At 36.8% G+C, this 16070-nt stretch overlaps 2 protein-coding genes across 9 annotated transcripts in view; both read right to left on the reverse strand.

Annotated features, from left to right (window-relative positions):
- pcbp3 (poly(rC) binding protein 3) overlaps nt 1-1410 on the reverse strand; it is a 102884-nt gene extending 101474 nt beyond the window's left edge. The window contains exon 1 of the mRNA XM_052142857.1: nt 1379-1410. The gene's annotated coding sequence lies outside the window, so the exon portion shown is untranslated. The remainder of the gene's footprint in view (nt 1-1378) is intronic.
- Nucleotides 1411-7349: 5939 nt separating this feature from the next.
- Nucleotides 7350-16070, reverse strand: part of LOC127655194 (collagen alpha-1(XVIII) chain-like) — a 130171-nt gene continuing 121450 nt past the window's right edge. For all 8 annotated transcript variants that reach the window (XM_052142842.1, XM_052142840.1, XM_052142839.1 and 5 more), the window contains 4 exons: nt 15668-15955; nt 15361-15558; nt 13381-13496; nt 7350-8927 (listed from right to left, as the gene is read on the reverse strand). In XM_052142842.1, coding sequence (XP_051998802.1) covers nt 8714-8927; nt 13381-13496; nt 15361-15558; nt 15668-15955 — 816 coding nt within the window. In that variant the 3' untranslated portion in view covers nt 7350-8713. The remainder of the gene's footprint in view (nt 8928-13380; nt 13497-15360; nt 15559-15667; nt 15956-16070) is intronic.

The raw sequence follows: 16070 nt of genomic DNA on the forward strand, positions 1-16070 counted from the left end.
ACAAGAAATATTTCAAACTGTAGTATGCTACGTTGTTGTCACATGATTTCATCACGTGCATGATCAATTCAGAGAGAGGCATCCATTGAGAATAGTTATTTTTAGAAGAATATGTCAGCTTTGCAGGTCTGTACAATGCAAGTGTACAACATTTTTGAAGCTACAAAAATCACATAAAGGCAGCATAAATGTAATCCATAAGACTCCAGTGGTTAAATCCTAGTCTTCAGAAGCAATATGATAAGTGTGGGAAGAAACAGATCAATATTTAAGTCCTTTTTACTATAAATTCTCCTCCCTGCCCAGTAGGTGGATATGCACTAAGAATGTGAATCGCCAGAAACAAAAGAAGAAGAATGTGAAAGTGGAGATTGATAGTAAGAAAGGACTTAAATATTGATCAGTTTCTCATCCACACTTATCACTTGTTTTAGAAGGTATCGATTTAACCAGAGTCTTATGGATTACTTTTTTGTGCTTTTATATCCTTTTAGAGCTTTTGAAATGTTGGTACCAATTCACTTGTATTATTTGGACCTACAGAGCTGAAATATTCTTTTAAAAATCTTTGTTTGTGTTCAGCAGAAGAAAGAAAGTCATACACATCTGAGATGGCATGAGGGTAAGTAAATGACTAGAAATTGTCATTTTTGGGTGAACTATCACTTTAAATTTTGGCAGTCTGACCAAATAACGAGTCTTTTAGTTCCAGTTCATTCATCACACTTAAAATGAAGGTCAGCTCGCTTGCAATACAATATTCCAATATGCTGTATTGTATAATGCATATTTGGCAAAATGTAGCAAGTCCTCTGGGTATTCTGTGCATACAGAAAAGTGCATGTTATGCACGGTATACATAGGCTACTATATACTGTACTTCAGGAAGAGTAGAATAGTACTATGCTATAAGAAGTTTAGATTAGAGGCCAAAATTGTTATAGTAAACAAATACTCTTGTTGGCATACAGCTATTATTATTTTGTCACAGAGACTATTTTAATCAATGATTATTTTTTTCCTTGAGCAAACAAACAAGTTGCTCTTCTGTGGAGTCACATGTGCTATCGTGTTCCATAGCCATTCGTGGCCATCTACTTTAAGCTTTATATCATTGACAGTTTGGTCTGATGGCTTCATGTGCAAAGACGAGGAGAGAGCAAGAGAGTAAATGAAGCAGCAGCATAAAGCACATCCATAAAACCCAACAGCAGAACAGAGCATCTTCATTTCAGTGACTCACAAAGACAGCATAAACACAGCACGTCCGACAGACATGACTTTGCCTCCAATACCAATGTAATTAATCCAACATCTTGTCCCGCACTCGTATCATTACCGTCTGTAGACCATTCGGATGCGCTTTGTTATTACTTACTTGCTGCTAAATATAGATTTCCTGTGCCAGCGCGAGAGACTGCAGTCAGCTGCAGATTGTTCCTTGTGTTTGCAGTCACAGAGACTTATGTGGATAATATATCATTCAGCAGGGGTGCAACATCCTCTTTGACTCTGGGGTATGACAGATTTGATTCCAGGCCCCCGTCTGGTTCTGCCATACGTTTTTAATATACAGTACATATATATATATATATATATATATATATATATATATATATATATATATATAGGCTAAATTGTGTATTTACAGCTCTATATTTTTAAATAGAGAAGTTGGACTTCTAGTGGTAGAATCGAACAATGGATTGTTTTCGGAATCGACTTCCAGCTTTATGGACTATAAGGAGAAGCAGACAATTATTGCCCAGCATAACTTTGATATTGTTTAAAAGCAGCAAACATACGTGGTTCGCACGTGCAAGGAACGGCAGCAGGTGGAGTTTCTAATGCCCCCCTAGGGTAAGATGGAGCCCCCGTAGGGAGTAGCCTATGTGCACTACGCAGACTGCGTGATATACGTAAAGGGAGCTGCAGAACCATAATACCACATTGAAGATGAATAATACTAAGAAATGTATTCAGATGGTCCCTTACCACATCCTTGACAGTTTTAGCAATAAATGCTTTTTGAGTATTAATAATAAAAAGTGTATATCCTTTCATGAGTACTTTCCTGACCCTTGGGTTGCTCAGCGAGTAAAGACGCTGACTACCACCCCTGGAGTCGCGAGTTCAAACCCAGGGTGTGCTGTGCTGAGTCACTTAGCCAGATCTCCCAAGCAACAAAATTGGCCCGGTTGCTACGGAGGGTAGAGTCACATGCGGTAACCTCCTCGTGGTCGCTATAATGTGGTTCTCGTTCTCAATGGGGCACTTGGTGAGTTGTGCGTGGATGCTGCGGAGAATAGCGTGAAGCCTCCACGCGCGCCACATCTCTATGGTAACGCGCTTATCAAGCCACGTGTTAAAATGCGCAGATTAGTGTCGGCAGCGGAGGAAACTGAAATTTGAATTGAGGCGAGTCACTATGCCACCACGAGGATTTAGTGAGCATTGGGAATTGGGCATTGGGAATTTCAAAATTGAGGAGGAAAAAAATAATATTATTATTTTTATGTTTTCTATTATTCATCTTCTTTATCTTATTTATGTATACATCTGTGTTGGTTTATATGTATTTTTATGTATTTAAAAAAAAAAAAAAAAAAGATTTCTTCACCTGTATTTCTTGTCTTTATGACTCAGTGTTTATATTCATACATTGTTGGATATATATAATTTTGTACATCTTATTGAACATTTAACCTTCTATTTTCCCCAAAACAAATCCACAGTTTTAGCGCATCGAGTGGTCTTTTCAGACGGCCTTACCACACCATTCACAGTATTAGCAATTTTCAGCACAATGTGTAGACTTTTTAGATGACCCTTACCCCACCATATGAAAAATTTCCAACTTATATCAATGTTAAATTAATGATCAGGAACAATTTCGCTGTGACGCCATCTGACCAGCTTCACGGGACAAATCGCTTTATGTATTGATTCAATATGCATCGTTTCATATTTAAATACGTGTCAATCCCGTATTTTATGGGAGGGTGGCAACCCTAGGGATGGATTACCGACCGGCGGCCCATGACTGCCCGGGGTAACCTGGGCTTTAAGGCTGCGTGATCTAATTTGGTGATTTCCCCCATCCCCGGCTCAACAACTTTTGGGTGGAGGGGGCCCATGGAGATAATTGGCCTCAGGGCCTTTGCCAGTCATAATACATCCCTGGGCAACCCTACACTGTAAAAAAAAAAAAAAGAATTACAGTTAAAAAAAAACTGACTGCTGTGGTTGGCAGAAAATCACAGTTGAAAATACGGTAACCACATTTCAGGCTTTACGGGATGTCATTTTGATGCTTGTATATATATTTCTACAGTGCATTACCATCTTTAATATTATTGGATGATAATCTTGAATAATTAACTAAATTACATCAAATATAACACAGAACACCCCAATGTATGTGACTGATAATAAAAATAAGAAGAAACATAACTATCCCATAAAATAATGAAATGTAATGGGTCACGCAGGGAATCCTGGGAATCCTGGGTAATTATAACAATAATTTACAGCAAAAAGTACGCAAACTCTCTTGGTAAATATAATATACATTTTTACCATTAAATATATGGGAAAATCATACTTTTTACGACAAAAAAATTGACTTTTTACAACTTTTTACTGGAAAACTACATGTATTCTGTTCATAAATATATATATATATATATATATATATATATATATATATATATATATATATATATATATATATATATATATATATACAGGGTATATAAAAAAATTTTTTTTTAGTATATTTTAAGGTAACTACCCATTAACCAATTAACGTTTTTTTACTGTAGAATTTTTAAAGTCTTTTACCATTAAAATTACAGACATTTTTAACAGTGTATCTGGAGGTCTAATACATTCTCACGAGCAATGTGTGGATGCGTAAAATCGTGAGTTTATCGGTAGAAATTGTAAATCGGGATTACAGTAGGAGGAGGGGCGGAAAAGAGGGAGAAGACAGGTACAATCAGGAGTGTTGGCAGGTGTGGTCAAAAGTCACTAATTCTGTGAAAACATATTACTAAAATCATGTCTCCATGAAATGCATATCTTTAGTCATTGTTGTGTTTGCATGTGTAATTCGTTTTTTTCGTACAATTATTATGTTTTATTTATTTGGAGAGCCTTTTAAACATGGAGATGTTTTTGGACACAATAATACATTATTTTTGTAATGCTATAACTTTTGATTGCTTTGTCATATCAACACATTTTTCTCAGACAGTTGACATTATTGGTAACAAAAAAAAAGTTTTTTGGAGCCACCTTATTTACACACAGAGATATATAATGTCAAATAAGGAAAATATGATTGCTGTTTGTAACCCGCACAAGAAGAGACAGTCACAATGTAAGTCAAAAACTGTGTTTTATTGCAGGCAGGCAAAAGTACAGAAAAAGGGCAAATCCAGTGAAGAGTAGTCAAAGGGAGCGTGAGGTCGAAAGCCAGGGAATCAAGATATAAACAAGGGGGCAAATCCGGGAGAGAGTAGTCAAAGGGAGCGTGAGGTCGAAAGCCGGGGAATCAAGAGGAAAATTACGAGACTAATGGGAGCAAAAGACAGGGGAACAAGGGGAGCTGGCAAGCTAAGAGGTGAACGAGCGGAGGTCAAAACTAGACGAGACTAGCGGGGGGCAAAGACAGGGGAAACTAAATACAATAACCAACCCCCATGAAACGGATGTGCTGTGGTATTTATAGGGGAAGGTGCAGGTGTAAACCATGACAGGTGATGAGACGAGTGCAGGTGAAACTAATGTGCAGGAGTGCAGATGACGCGAGTGCAGGTGGTCATAATGTTCTGGGGGATTGGAAACGCGTGAGAAACTAGAGGAAGGGAGATAACCTACGAGCATGTGAGCGAGTAGGAGCAAAGTGGGCGTGAGGGCTCGAGCGAGCAAAAAGAGCGTGAAAAGCTCGAGGGGGCGGAGCGAGGGAGTGAGGTCGAGGGAGTGAGTGTGTGTGCGACGAAGCGGGGATGGGGCAGAGGAGCGGGGTTCGTGACACTGTTTTGTGTGTGTGATTTTTCAGCAGTTTCTTAGGCTGAGAGTCTAAGAATATATTATAATCTATCAATAACAAATCTGACATTTTTTTCCTTACAATGATACCAAACACTTGACCCTCCTAGTTTTTTTAGTTGTTGTTTTTTTTTTTTTCGAGTTATAAGCCTTTAAACTTCGGGTATGCCACTGAAACAGGAAATCTTTAAAAACCCCTTCAGAGCTTACAGTAAAGGGTTAAACTGCAGTGCAGCCTATTGAAGAGACTGTACATCTGTCCCTCACAGCCTCACAAAGATGGAGTTGCTATTTAAAAAAAAAAACTTTAATAAAAGAGTTTTAACAAGATCCGAAATGATTCACAGCATTTCAAACTTTGACTTCAAACATAAAAGTCTATGAAAATTTTTAAAAACACAAAGTAATAGCTTACAAGAATATTTACTGTTAAAACTGAAGGAATGAATGCAGCAGTGTTAATGATGTAGAATCGAAAAAAAATTATTGCACTTAAAATTTTAACCTAAAATCTTGATGTTATTCAAGTCTAAAAGTTCAAGTTTTTTTGACAACTTCCCAGATACAGTTGGCATATCATTTTCTGTATTTTTAAGCCATGATCAGTCAGGCACACCCTCAGTTTTTTTTTTTCTTTAGCTACACTAACTTTTCCCAATAGACCCTTTACACAGATGCATTTCCACCTTATTAAGCACTGTAAATCAAGGGAACTTAATTATACTGTCATTTTTTGTATTATTATTATTTTGTGTAAATTTATAACATTATGCTTTGTCTAATATTATCATGAAATTGTAAAAAAAAAAAATTATAATAATTGTTTTACTACATCTGCAATGGGTTTCTAATACAGCCGCTGAGGGAGTGACAGTAAATTTGGCATCTTTTCTCTTCTGACTGATATAATCCACCGCTTTCTATTTTTACCTCTTGTGGTGAGTCAAGAAAACGTAATAGTGCTTTTTTCATTTTGCTACTGGAGCAAATGGATTAGCAAAAATAATATTTGCTGTGGTCTCCCATTCACCGCTATAGAAGTTAACCCTGCAATAGTGTACTTCCGCGTTCCAAAAGCCGGAAGTGTGAAAAGGGTCTATTCAGTTATCATGGATTATTTTAACCCAGGCTCAGTCCACCTGCCTGAAATGCTTGCTGAAATGCCTTTAAGTCCAGAGACACAAAAGGGGCCGCTTTACCACCTCGCTGTCAGCAGTCTCTGATTTGCCCTGAGGCCCTCTCAAGACCACATCGCTAAATCCTATTGAAAAGGCTGTAAAACTCTTCAGGCGGAGAGAGAGTCAGTGCAATAGGTGCTGAGGAGGGATTGCAATGTCATCAAAGGGGCACACTGTGCAATTTACAGACATGCATGAATCAGGACTTTGGGCCTTTCTGTTGTAAGTGTAGAGCGGACGTTTGCCTGAGAGTTGTTGGTGCTTAAACAGCATTTAGAAGAATAGCATAGTTTACAATTCCCACAAACCATTGAGAATGAAGAGCACTTATGCTGATCAAAGGTCACTTTATGATGATCTAAAGGCAAAGATTTAAACTGAATATCACTTACTCTTAAATCTACATTCAAGAAATAGGTCTGTGACTGTCATAATTTACTTGTCCCCAATGTTGTTCCAAATCCATATGTTGCTATTTTTTTCAATGGAACAAGATAATTTCTGAGGAATTTTCACATAGATGTTTTTCTCATTAGTGTATGGATTTAAATTCAAAGAGGCATGTATCATTGACACCGAACAGGTCATAACCGAATACAGTTCACCAGTTTAAATATGTGAAACGGAGAATGTGATTTTTTCATTGAATGACATACATTATAGTCTATTCATCACACAAAACTATCCTATGGCTTCAGAATACTTGAACTATATTGCACAAGTCGTATGGACAACCTTTGGGAAGACAAAATAGCATACAGTACAGCAGAGTCACTATATCACAATTACAGAATTTTGGGTCAACTAAAGTATTCATTAAGCCTCTAATGCTTGTAGGCAAACATGATTTTCTCAAAGCAAACAATGGGTTGGAACCATTTTAATCTGCATTTCAATCTAAAATACATTAAATACATAATTAGTCAATCCAAATGACAGTGTTAACAAAGAAAGCACATTTATGATATGAAATGGCCTGTGAATGATGTCCGATATGTTAATATTGTGCATGAAAAGACAACAAAGCTTAAGCTACTGTATATGTAGATATGTGCCATAGAAAGGTCAGGTTTTAAGGAAATAGATTTGAATACATAATAAGTAGTGCCAAAGAAATTGTGGCAAATGAAAACAAAATCGTTTATTTAGTGCCTCTGAGACATGGTATAGCACATGGAAACTTGGAAGGTCCACAGGGTTGTACCGCATACATCAGAAGCACTACAGTGGATTAGGTATCTGAAAGTCCATATGGTTAGAAAATAAAGTGTCTTCATAAAATACATCTATGTCTCTCCCAAACAACACTGTCAGCAGCGTTTTCATCAGTGAAAATCACCAAATGCAACCAAAAGCTCTTTTATGTCTAAACAATTCATTGACAAGTTATCTAAATATTTTCGTTCTTTCTACATCAGTATTTATTAATACAAAAACTCTTGCAGCTTCCCTCTTATGCCGTCCACTTTGTATTATCGGGAAAAACAAACAAAAAAAAAAAAAAATCTGGAATCAACCAGAAAAGCATTGACCCTAAGAAGAATGTAAAACTTCATATTAATAACAATAATTATGTGTGTGTGTATATATATATATATATATATATATATATATATATATATATATACACACACACACACACACATGTGACCCCATAAATGTGACAGAAGTGTTTAAAATAATTTTGTTCACAAAATTATACAAAATTCTTTTGAGACATATTGACATTTTCAAGACACCATATTATAGTATACCAACTGGACTCTTTTGAGACATATTGCAATTTTCAAGGCACCTTATTACAGTATACAATCTGGACTATTTTGAGAGAGTTAACATTTTTAGCTAAAGTTAACCATTTCAGTTTCACACTTTTATCTGTGGAAGAATTAAACTGTAAAAAGTGCCAACTAAAACAGCAAAACAAGTTTAGATTTTTTTCTGTTTCAAATCATATTTGATCTCTCTTCATTGCGAAATAAATATTTTCTCGTTTTACTCCCTATAACTATAGCAAAATATTTGCCCCTTGGTATCCAAATAAAATCTTGGATGAAAATGGAAAATGTATGGACAAATAAGTGGAAAAAGTTACACAACAATATGTAGCTAAAATTGGTTAAATATACCAATTAAGACCTCTTAAAAGAAACATTAAAAAACAACACATACAACAAACAATTCATATACAAAATATTTTATGAATACACTTAAAACACTGCCTCAGTTGGCCTCACTTATCTGGTTCAACCTCTTGAAAAATATGTGCCAATGCCCTAAGAGTGCGCAAAACCCTCCACGTTCAACTGCCTCTTTGGCTTTACGGGAGCAGACAACGGGCAAATTCTCGTAAAGGCAGAATCAGTTCTTTTACATTTTTAGTTTATATATATATATTTTCATTCGTAGACACAGGCATCTATTGGAGTTGAACTGGGACTGCAGTTGTTTAGAGTGTTCAAAAACTCTTGTGGACGGCTTTATTTCTTGGACTGTGTCATGTAACTGTTTTCGATGCACAGCACGATGTAGGAGCTAGAGCAGCTGCTGGAGGTCTGCTGGAGGAGTTGGCCTGCCTGCAGGGAGGAGGCCAGGCCTGTCACCGCATGGTCTCCGGCCCTCCATGTCTCACAGTAGTTATCTGTCTGCCGGTGACCCTTGCCATTGGACCCATGCCAGATCATCTTCTCTGGCCTACAGAACAGGGAAGCGATTGTTATTAGCTGATTCAAAGCCAAGATGAAATGATATCCATTATACATGATTCCCACACTTTTTGACCAATGTATTTTCATTACTTTTCCATGACATTCCCTGTCATTTGTGAGTACTGGATAAGGATTTTTTTTAAATCTTTTTTGATACAGATAGATACACTAATGAATCATTCAAACTGATTCAATGAAAAGAACTAACTCAATAGAACAATTTACAAATTGGACATGAGTATGTTTTGCATCATAATGTATGTCAGGTTATAACGCTCTTCTCCATCATTTCATTATTATTTGATGAATTTATGCTGCTATGATCAACAGAAAATGTCCACAATCATCTCTTTAAAAACAACAAAAAAAACTGCTTTCCTCGGGCAGTAATAGCGTGAGGTTCAATCCGTTGAATGCACAAGTAGTTCCAGTAAGTTTTAATCACTGTTCTATATTAATAAACCTCCTCTGCTGTCCTCATTGATGAGACATTGCGAGTGTTTTATGCCTCTCTTTAAATGACCTCCAGGCCTTAATATATTCTCAGAGCTGGAATTAACCGTTACATCACAAAACAACATCATCAAGTCATGCAGTGCAGTCTTAAATTCAACTGTGAAGTGCTACAGGAAACACGGACCGATCAGCCCTGTATCAATCACCAATAGAGTTTGTGAGGAAAGTATGGTTTGACATTCGGCTGTTTTGCACAGAGGGGGAGAGAAGGTAAACAGGACCCATCAAATATGTCTTTTGCTGTCCAGCAAGATGAGGCAAGACGATTTATATATTAATATGTAAACATAATCTACACTGCTCAACATATGCTACTAGAGCTAACAGCTACAGGATTAGAAAGTGTTTCATAACATGCAGCCATTTGCGGTGTAGTAATCGTGCAAGGCCACATCGTGATTTCACTCATTCAATCAATCAATCGTGCAGCCTCGGATACAATATAGATGTCTCAGAGCTCAAAGTCTACAGGTTTGGAGCATTTTCAATGATTTTTCTCCTCTTAACCCTCTGGGGTCGGCAAACGCGCCGGCGCGTTTTGCTGGATATTTTCGTCATTACAGCAGAAACAACTTAAAATACTCCGTCATTTTTGGGTATACAGATAAGTGTAAGACATCATTAGAGACTATAAAGGGTCTACTTTTATTTGTGTACACGCACAATAACAACAAAATCGTGTGCTTTTGTAAAATAAAGAAAATTAAAAGGTTGAGCTTTCAGCAGTCTCTGTGTTCACGAGCATATTTCAGAAACACGTCACAAAAATGAACTGAAACTCTGCTAATTATTTTCACTCAAACATGAAACATATGTCTAAAGAAAGCTTAAAATGTCTACTTTTAAATAAAACTATTCCAATTTAAAACAAATATTCTCCTGCAATGCAATCTGTTTGAAACAAAGCGATGTACAGTTTTTACCGGTCCGTCTCATTATCTGTAATGTGATCCCACCCACCAGCAGAGCGCGCCATTCATACGCTAATGTGCCGAGACGATCAATGCAAATGTACACGCCCCCTACTCTGAGGTAAACACTTTTCATTCATTTTTCTGCGCGTTTGCAATGACACGGCCAGAAAGCTCCAGGATATTATGGAAGATTTAACATTTTCCTCAGAAGAAGAGCAGGACCCGTAGAGCAGCAACGTTTGTATTTTGAAGAAAGACTTGATCCAGCTGAGGTTACAATTTCAGACGAGTAAGTCATTTAGTTTTCATTAGTTGACATGCTATATTATATATATACATGTACATGTAAATTGTATGCTGTATGATATAAATATGATGTGTAACATGATATAAAAATAATATGAATGTTTAGATTATATTTTATCTAGTGTTTAAAATGCCTCATTATCATCAACAAAGCTGCTTGCAAATATCTGTTCAGGTTAAATTAGTAAAATACACTTTAAATATTCCCATATTAGAAAATCAGAATGATTATAAATCAGCTTTGATCACAAATTGCATTTTACAATATATTTAAATAGAAAACTGTTCTTTTAAATTGTAAAAATAGTTCAGAATAGCAATATTGTTTCAGTATTTTGCATCAAATAAATCCAGTCTTTGTGAGCAGAAGAGACTTCTGTTAACGGTAGTGTAGGTCTAAAATTAAGTAAAGTTTTATGTAAAGAAAATATATAGTCAGACTACTTCTTTTAACTTAAAACTTGATTTTGATCATTAAGTCTCCTCACATTAATTCTCTCTCTGTCACATTCCTCATTGATGGGCCCAGAGGAGTGGTCTTTATGTCACATCAATGTGAATCTCATCAATATTCATGATAGTTCACGCCTCCACGCATATTGCCATTCAACACTAAAATTGTCACACAAAAGTTAAATTACTATATTGTTTTGTATGAATGAGTGATCAGGATGTTTTTCACATCATTTTGTAGCAAAAACTCTAGGCTACAAGATCCAGTTCTCAAAGTATTTGAGAAATGTTTAGTATGTGTTATATGGCCTTATTTCAGTGACTTAAAATTTTTGTTTTTTCAAAAAACATGCATAAACATTATTTTCTCAAAAATACAAACATGTACACACATGTTGCTCACATATTATTGTAGCCCAGTTTGTGCTGAATACAGTGTTATCAGACTTTAGCCATTAACATGTTTTTAATCAACTGAAAAAAGCACAAATGTCAAGGCATGTCAAAACTTCTCCAGGGCCCAAAATACCCTCAGACCCCAGAGGGTTAATGAACCGTAACTGCTACTTTTACAACTGTCACATCAGCAACGCTGTTTTTTCCTCATTAATGTGAAAATTACAAATAAAATAAAATAAATTAAATTTAACATGTTTTGAGAGGTGCTATATTATGTATGTATGTATCTATTATAATTTCTGGATTCGTTTTTAAATAGTGTTTGGTCTCCTAAAAATTGTAAAATGATCGCAGTACTTTATCTCTGTGTCTGATTTAGAATAGGTAGAACTCTAGATCTAACAACCTGTAGGTCAAGTTAACTGTTACATCCTGTCTTATTCTTGAAGTCAAAATTTGCACTGTAAAAATCAATGACAGCAGTAATTAATCAGGAGGGTGGATCTTCGTCTCCACCTTGTGCAAATCATTTAACGCACACTTACAGCCTTGGGTTATCCCTTACTTACACTATACATAGGAAAGGGATACAAATTATTTAATACAAATACTCAAGATGCAGCAATATTTCAGATGCTTTCAAGTGGTTAGTGAATAAGACACAGGTTTTCACGCTGGAATTCCGCACACAAAATCGGCGCAACCATTTAGTAAATATGCCCCACATTACTTTTGAAGTAAATGGGATAAATGGGATGGGATAGTTTATACAGTGCAGCTTTATTTGTATGACTTAAATCTATGAAAACATCGGTACTTGTTTCTTTTGGATGGACAGAAATTTTGAACACAAATTCTGCACACAATATTTACTCACTGCACCACTATTTGAACAATCTACCACTTTATTGCTTACTGATCACTCATTGAGGTATAACAGATGTCAGAAAAACATGCTCAAAATGTTACATAAAAACACAAAATGTGGTTAGTTTGTTAGACTTTGCATTTCAGTCAGACAGTCTCTTCCCCTCTAAGAGGGCAGTTTTTGGCCTGAGTAAGCTACAAAGTGGTCCAGACTTTATGCCAATAGTTAAGTGTAGCTGTGCAAGACCTTTAATATTCCAGGTTCAATCTAAGTTAAGCTCAAGTGACAGCATTTGTGTCATAATGGTGATTACCACAAAAAATAATTTCGACTCATTCCTCATTTTCATTATATAATGAAAATATCAAGGTTACAGTGATGCATTTACAATGGAAGTGAATGAGGAAGAAATGTGAAGCTTGTAATTTTATAAAAGCACATTAATTCTTCTGTTTAAACTCATGTATTTGAGCTGTAAATTGGCTATGACTTTACATAGAAAAGTTTAGTAAATTATTTTATCACTGTAAAATCATGTTTTACAGTGATAAACGTTGTTTACATCTTTTGGCAATACTTTTGAAAGGGTGAGTATTTTAACATTTATGGTTTACTTCCATTATAAGTGCCTCACTAGAACCACCATTTTTGGGGACAAGTCAAAATAAATTTGTGGCCATCAATATTATGCCTTAAATGCTGTTGATTGAGCTTAACTTGTATTGAACCCAGAATTTTCCTTTAAGGTCTTTTTAAATAGTTAAGGTCTCTCTTAGTGCTTTAAGTAGTTCTCATGACAGGCTAAGCTATTACACAGCATGACACATATGACAGTATCTTGATATTTTATAAATTATTAAATCAGTCATTTATAGTGCCAGTGCAGTGGGCATTTTAAAGGATAATGAAAGCTGACAAGATGTTTCTACTGAGGCTTCTAATTAAAGGGGTCACACAGATCAGGCAACGCCATTGGCACTCACCAGGCACTGTCCCTCAGGACATCTCTGCCATCAAATGAGTAGACAGGAGCATTATCCTTCATCCTGCTCTGTGAATTACTGAAGAGAGACTCCCAGCTACTGAAAAGCACTTGATCCTGTAGAGAGGAGAGAACACATGGGTTCATTGAGTGAGTTTGGTATAAAATAAATTCTTGAGGAATTATTAAAAACTTCAAATTAACATCTGTGTATTCTGAGAGAGAAATGCTGATGATAACAACAGTAGTAAAACGTTTTTTATAGATATAAAATGATTTGTTCGACTCTGTACTTTGATTGGTTGAGCCAAGTTCAAAGGGGTTTTGAAGTTCCAAAAGATCTGTTCTGTTTGTTGCCCTAAAACTAGCATTATTAGCATTTCCGAGCCATGGATTCTCTATGGAATTGCTCAAGTTTTTGTAGATGAGCAGTGTGGAGCGGAGGGGGGCGGGGCCAGGCTAGAATGTCGCACGCCCGGTCCCCAATCGGCCTGATGGGGCGCGCGAGGGATAAAGGTGGCCGGTGACGACGGTTCGAGAGAGAGAGAATTACGGGCATGTCCGTCATGTGTGTGTGTTTATGTTTGTGCTTTTGTTTTGAGTTTAATTAAATTATTATTTATATTGACAAGCCGGTTCTCGCCTCCTCCTTGCCCATCTTAACCCCCTTACAAGTAGTTTTTTGATTAAAATAAGGGCTATGGTTAACATTATTTGAATTATTCTACAACATAAACTAACGTACAAACAGTTGGACAACCGCTATAGTCCTTGGTAACAAACCACTTTATAGCAATTTGACCGCACATTCTATCCACAGTTTTCCTGACCAACCACTGATCACCATGATGATTCAAATTGCCACTGGACTGTTTGCTGGTTCCAGTCTCCATAAGAAACTACCAATATGAGCGTTCCATACAGAGAACAACAACCATTGTTAGTTGGAGTAAAAATTAGTTCAGGCTCAGGTTCAGGCTGTCTTAACAACTCAAAGTAATTACTGATATCAACGTAACTAACCTAAGTACATAGTGTCACGTTATCTGCCTACTCCTTAATCTTTGACGAGTGAGGCACTGTCGGAAAATGGTCATTGCGGCTCCCTAAAGTAACAGCACTCTGGAGCCAAAATGTATGACAATTTAAAAAAATGTAATAACCTAAACATCACATTATTTACTAAGAACATATGATGTTCGATGCAAGTGAAAATACAGAAGACCAGAAAACGAAAACTTGCGTCTGTTATAAATCGTGAAACTTCTGTGTTCAGGAAAAAGGTGGATATTAAAGGTGCTGTAAACGATTTTAGCCATTCTAGAATTTACACAAGCTGAGCTGTTGGATTAGCCACACCCCCACTTTCCCAAACCCCACACTCAAACGTTACCTTATGAGCTTTACTGAGACTTACACTGAGCAGAAGCAGTTGTCAAAAACCACAGCAGCAAAATAGCGCCTGTTATGAACAACATGGCATAAAAATGGCATTAAGCCTCAATCATTTTCTTCAACTATAATACTATGCAAACTTACATTTTTATTATATTAAAAAGCTCATTTGCATGTGAAAATAATTAATTTAATGAACTTTTGATTTTTGTAAGGGTAGCCACATCCAAACTAATTAATTTAATTTTGAAAACTCTGTTTTCAGTTTACTTCTGTCATCGCTTTCTAAAGTATGTGGAACGGGAGAGTGTTTTCGAAAAGCTCAGTTTTAGTGAAGATCAAATGAAAATGGACATGGCTGACATTGTGGAAAAAATTATTATTCCAATGTGTTAATAAATATCACTTTTAAATATTATATACTAGTGTCTATATAGAAGCAATAAGCCGCTCAAGATTTGCGTTACAGTGGTTTTACCACAGTAAGGGGTGTTTTAGGCTTAAGTACACGTCTACCTGTGGTAAAACTACTATAACACACAACTTCTCAAGACTTGCACTACCTTATTCGTAATGGAATACACACCTTGAGGTTCACAATTGGCAGTGTGTCTCTGTCAGATTTGCGGACAATGCTGTAGAGATCCTGAAGTTTGGAGGACAGGAAGGCCCTGAATGTTCCCTTCAGTCCCACGGCCCGAGCTTGCTGGAAGCACAGGAAGTCTGCTCCACGAATGCCTCTTATGTTGCCAACTTGTGGAGCATTCAGGGCAATAAGATGCAACTGCACAAAAAAATAAAGTGGCATTAAATAAGGAATTCCATCATACAATACAGACAACCTGCACAGTCTGATCACAGTCAAATGTTGTTATAAAGTTGACTGAACTAACCCCTGGTCCAGAGGTGTGGGTGTGGCCTTCAGGTTGATTGACAGGGGGACTGGGATGGCGGCCAGGAGTGACCGGGTATCTGATTTGTGGTTGCACAGGATTGTACCTGTTATCAGTGTGGGGTGGGTATCTAGGTTCGGGTTGGGAGGGATACTGCTGATTTGGCTCCCTCCTTGGAAAATCAATCGGCTGGTGTGGTGGAGAAATCGGCTCTGCTCCATTGTTGGCTATGTGGTCTTGGGGATACGGAACAACAGGGGGAGGCTGGACTGCTGCCACCTCATTGTTCTGGGGTAAGAGCCAACAAGCTACAGTCATACCTTTAGCAATTGATATATGCATATCTGCTAATGCTAACTTGCTGTGATTCAATAGTGGGTACATTATTTGAATGTTATAATTC

This window comes from Xyrauchen texanus, chromosome 14 (assembly GCF_025860055.1).
Source record: "Xyrauchen texanus isolate HMW12.3.18 chromosome 14, RBS_HiC_50CHRs, whole genome shotgun sequence".
NCBI lineage: Eukaryota > Metazoa > Chordata > Actinopteri > Cypriniformes > Catostomidae > Xyrauchen > Xyrauchen texanus.